The 5,000-nt window shown below is 42.2% G+C and overlaps 1 protein-coding gene across 1 annotated transcript in view; it reads left to right on the top strand.

The window, feature by feature from the left end:
• The first annotated feature begins 764 nt into the window (after positions 1–764).
• LOC138042544 (uncharacterized) overlaps positions 765–5,000 on the top strand; it is a 4,464-nt gene continuing 228 nt past the window's right edge. Inside the window, exons 1-2 of the mRNA XM_068888470.1 lie at positions 765–3,860; positions 4,498–5,000. The exon at positions 4,498–5,000 is cut by the window's right edge and continues 228 nt beyond it. Coding sequence (XP_068744571.1) covers positions 984–3,860; positions 4,498–5,000 — 3,380 coding nt within the window. The 5' untranslated portion in view covers positions 765–983. The remainder of the gene's footprint in view (positions 3,861–4,497) is intronic.

A 5,000-nucleotide genomic window follows, 5' to 3' on the forward strand; every position in this document is an offset into this window, starting at 1 on the left:
TTTTAAAAACAGCTGTAAATTTTTGAAGCATGAGGTTTCGCCATAGTTGAAACTCACACGTGTGAGTTCGGGCCCCGATGTTTTGTCATCCGCGGCGCGCCACTGGTTCACTAAGGACGAGCGGATAAGAAAGAGAATGAATTGGTAATCAATAGCTAGTAAATAAAAGATATAACTGGTTTTTTAAGAATCGAATTTGACGGAAAAGGAAATATTTGAATTTCACCACGCGCTCTCGACATCCTTTGTTTGTTAACGATTTAAACCTTAGTCAGTTGTAATATATAGTCAATAGACTTAAGCACAAAAGATAAAGAAGTTTGCTCCCGATCGACTCAGTGAGTTTTGGTGGTTGGCTTAGCTACACTGCAGCTGACAAGACAAGACCTTTATTTACCCTCAGATATACGAGAAAGAAATTTACAGGTATTAAAATTAAATAATGGAAAAGGTTTTTTTGGCCTTCCTAAATAACTATGGGGTTAAGAACTAGACTGAATCCACTACTGTACAGAACATTTGGTATTAGATAGCACATCGTTCTTTTTGAGTAAATACATGAAGCCTTTTCCGGCAGGTATAGCATTTAGAACTCTTTGTTTGGTTAACTGTTTTTACCATACAAGGGCATCAGATCCCCTTTCTGAGTGAAAACAGGAATAAACTCAACATAACCTGTTTTCAGCAGCGCTGAACAAAACCTGAGCGCCAAAGACACGTCACTTTGTTTGTCTTGTTGAAGAGTGCATGTGGCTTTGTAATCATAAATATTCAGATTCGATCTGCACGTGTTTTCGTCTTGATTCGCCTTGTGCCGAATGTGCTTTTGAGTTATTATCATAACAATTATTTTCGCAAGGGGACGGTCTGTAGTCTTGCAAGTCGCCCAAAAAGCGTTGAAAACCTTCCTGTTTGGACCACGTGTTGAATGAAACACTGTCTGCTCGACAATTAATTTGTATCTTAAATTGCGTAGAGTGGCGATGAAGACATCCATTGTTGGTTTGTTTTGCATGTGCATATTGACAACAGCTTTGGCGACTTTTGATTTGTGTGGTATCAAAGAAATCGGTGGTGGAAATGTTACGCTTTCGTTAAACTTTTCCGCCGAAAACGCGAACAAAAGTGGCGACGAATGTTACCGTGCTATCCTTTTCAATTCAAAGCGGGTTAAATTAACGGTGGAAGAAGCAAAATTTGCAAGCGGTGTGGTGTTCGAAATTCTAGATGGTCCTACAAAGAGCCGAGGAGTAAAACTCTGGTCGAAACCCGGTAGCAGCGAGTTTCCCTCGTCTTTTTTAAGCTCGAGTAACGCCATGTTTATTCTATTCAAAGACGTCAGTAAAGGTGGAAACGGCCCTTCTACTTTTCGCGGGAGAATTTCTTCTGTTCCCTACAAAGACAAGTGTTATTGTCGTGGCGTCACAAACGGAAAGCTTGAGTGCTCCGAAAGTGAACTACAAAGGAGATGTGAAATAAAATGCAAGGACTCTTATATGGAGCTATCGATGAACCATGACCAGAGCATAATGTGTGATTTGGAGAAAGGAGAATGGGATATTGACATCCACAGCATGCCCCTTAGTTGTCAGAAAATTCAAGCACCACTAAACATCAGAGCAACCGTGAATTTTAATTACGTCAATTTGACATGTCAACAAGTGGACCGCGAGAAAGTTGCGAGTGTTTTTCGGGCGTTTATAGAAAAGAACGCCACTATCGGAAACATTGGTATGTGTTTCGGATCTGGCAGCGGAGATAACAGTCAGTGCAACCAGACAAGGAGGCTCCAAGTCAACTGCACCGCACATAACACCTCTGCAAGCATACAAGTTACAATCTGGGACCGAATTGCGGAACCTGCAAATTTCACGGAGGCTAATTCAAAATTGCCGTACCTTCACAAAGCTTACAGCAACCTCAATTTCAAAGACGTCTTAGACTCCGAGAGACTTGTCTTAACAAACGAAAACAGCTCATCGACCATTCTCAAAGACTCTATTATCAGTATGGTTATGCCTTGGTGTGGTGTCGAAAGTGATTACATTAAAATAAATGGCAAAGAGATGTTCTTTGTATGTTCTACCTGCCCAATGAATCATTTATACAACTCTACAGGCCACGTGTGCCAGAAGTGTCCACCGGGGACTTTCGCAGCCAACAGAGCAAAATCATGCACACAGAAAAACAGCACCGTCTTGACGCCATTGAAGTCTCCATGCGACACTAAATGCATTAAAGGGAAACGGGTGGATGGAGATTCTGGGATGTGTGAATGGTGTCCGCCTAATACATATCAGAACTCCTCTACAAAGATAAACCCAGGTTGCATGCCCTGTCCTGGTGAAAAGAAGACTCTATTTCCGGGTGCCCTAGATGTTGAAGAATGCCGTGAACCATGTTCAAGCGGTACCTTTCTTAACGCTTCAGGTAGCATTTGCCAAAATTGTCCAGTTGGGTTTTACATGGATGTCGATGGTCATATAATTGCGCAATGCAAGATGTGCGAAATGGGGAAAACCACCCTGGCCACCGGCAGTAAGACAATGAATGACTGCCGTGACGAGTGCATGAAAGGGCACTTTTATAACTCTTCATCAAAAACGTGCGACCTTTGTCCAAAGGGAAAATATCAGGATGAGATGAATAAAGACACATGCAAAGACTGTGATCATGAAAGAGTGACCCTTGAATATGGCTCAACCAGCACATCTGACTGCGTCCTGGTCTGTGGACTGGGACAATATCTCAATGACACCTACGAGACATGTCTCCAATGTCCGATAAACACTTATCAGGATAACGCAGAGCATCGTTCCAAGGAATGCAAAGCATGTGGCTTAAACGAAATAACCAATGCAACTGGAACGTCCAATATTTCTCATTGCATCAGCTGCCACGAGGGTACCTTTCTCAACAAATCAATCTCTCAGTGTAAAAGGTGTCCCAAAGGAGCCTTCCAAGATCAACCAGGTCAAGACCAGTGTAAACCGTGTCCTAGTGGTATGACCACTGATAGCGATGGACAATCGACGGAGACGGCCTGTGTTTCTTATTGTGGCAAAGGACAATACTTTGATCCGAGCGACAGGTCATGCAAGCTTTGTATGTATGGTACTTTCCAAGAATCAGGGAGCCATCGTTCATTGACGTGCCAGAAGTGCCCAAGCAAAAAAACTACATTGAAGAAAGGCACTGTTGATTCCAAACAATGCGTAACCACTGACGAACGTAACGAGTTTGAAGTGATCAAAATGTCTCTCAAGTTTACTTCGCTGTCCTGGAATGACGAATTGCACGACACAAACAGTACAATGTATCAGCAGACAAAGCTGTTGATAGAAGAGGCAATCAAGTTTGAACTGCGTAAAGATCCATCATTTGAAGATGTCAGCGTCATAGATATGAGAAATGGTAGCGTAATTGCCGATTTTGAATTGTATTTCAATGATAAAGTACACTACGTTCCAGCTAAGGCCCTCCAAACGGCTGCACGGAGTGGAAAAGTAGGAAACTTCTCGGTTTCACCAAATTCTTTGATAATCCTCCGTCAAGACTGCGCTCAGCCATTAGGCATGGAAAACGGGAACGTCAACAATAATCAGATAACTGCATCAACCTACCTCAAGCCCCACGAACCGTATGAAGGAAGACTAAATGCAAATGGTGGAAGAGGCTGGGAAGCGGAGTATACAAGAACGGTAGAGTACCTGCAGATTGATTTCGAGAGACAAGTTCATATAACGGGAGTGGCTACCCAAGGACAATCCACATCAAAGATGTATGTGAAAGAATACAAGCTGAGTACAAGTGAAGATGGAAAAATCTGGATTGACTACACCGAAAATGGAATACCTAAGGTAAGAAGTGATTTTCACAGCGACTGCTAAAATGACATTCCTTGCGGTTTTTTTTCGCGACTTTGAATTTCCAAGGCCAGCTGATTTGGACGGTAAATCAGCAAAAGAAGCCGTGACAAAACATGAATCGAAATCTTGATTTTTTTTGTGTGTGTGACAACCACGCAACCTTTAACGTACAGGATTATAAAAAAATGATGAATCGAGTGTACCCTACCCATTAGAGTTGGTTACGCACCTATGAATGGTTGGAAGGTTAAACAAAACGTCCACCTCACGTTTTCCAATTTGGCTGCTTTGGAGACTAGAAAAGAAATTATACTCAGTTGTTCGTTGCATATACTTCTCATGAATATTATATTTGTATGCTTCGTTTTACATTACGTCTCACGTTGCTTCGCTTGTTCATATGCAAATGAACATTGCTTCTCCTAAGAAAGTTTTAAGGGTAACAGAAAGGATAGTGTTGATAAGTTTACCTTTTTGGTTAATTTAGGTAAGTTCTGTTGTGTTTAATCGGCAAAATGGATCTCGCAAAGTTTATGAATTCAACTAGTAACACTTAAGCTATACGGGCTCACCGTGGCGAAGGTCGACTTACTCAATATACCGGACTGGTTTTTTTTCCTTTCTATAGATACTAAGTGGGAATCAAGACTCAACGACCATCGCGAGGAATAATCTTGCCACGACTATAACATCTCGCTACATAAGATTCTTGCCCAAAACTTGGAATGTTCGAATTTTTATGCGGGTTGAAGTCTACGGTTGTCTACCGAATGCATTGATTCCCACTAATCCCGCAACTGAGGCGGCAACTGGAGATGCAACTGAGGCAGCAACTGGAGATGCAACTGGAGATGCAATTGGTGCCAGAACCTCACCGAGTGTTGCTGCAATAAAAGCTGAGGAAGATAAATGGCCATGGGGAGCCTATCTTGGTATTGTTTTTGCAGCTCTGCTCATCATCGGAATAGTGGTTGCCATCATCTTTTGGAAGAAAAAGAGCAAAGAAAAACGTGACCGAGCTAGGGCCGACGAATTTTTAATGGGGATGCGTGAGTGTGGAGATCCACAGTACAAAGTAATAGAGAAGAATGCCGCTGAGCCTGATGGTGATGATGATGGCGAAAATCTTGT

This window comes from Montipora capricornis, chromosome 3 (assembly GCF_036669925.1).
Source record: "Montipora capricornis isolate CH-2021 chromosome 3, ASM3666992v2, whole genome shotgun sequence".
In the NCBI taxonomy this organism is placed as follows: Eukaryota; Metazoa; Cnidaria; class Anthozoa; order Scleractinia; family Acroporidae; genus Montipora; species Montipora capricornis.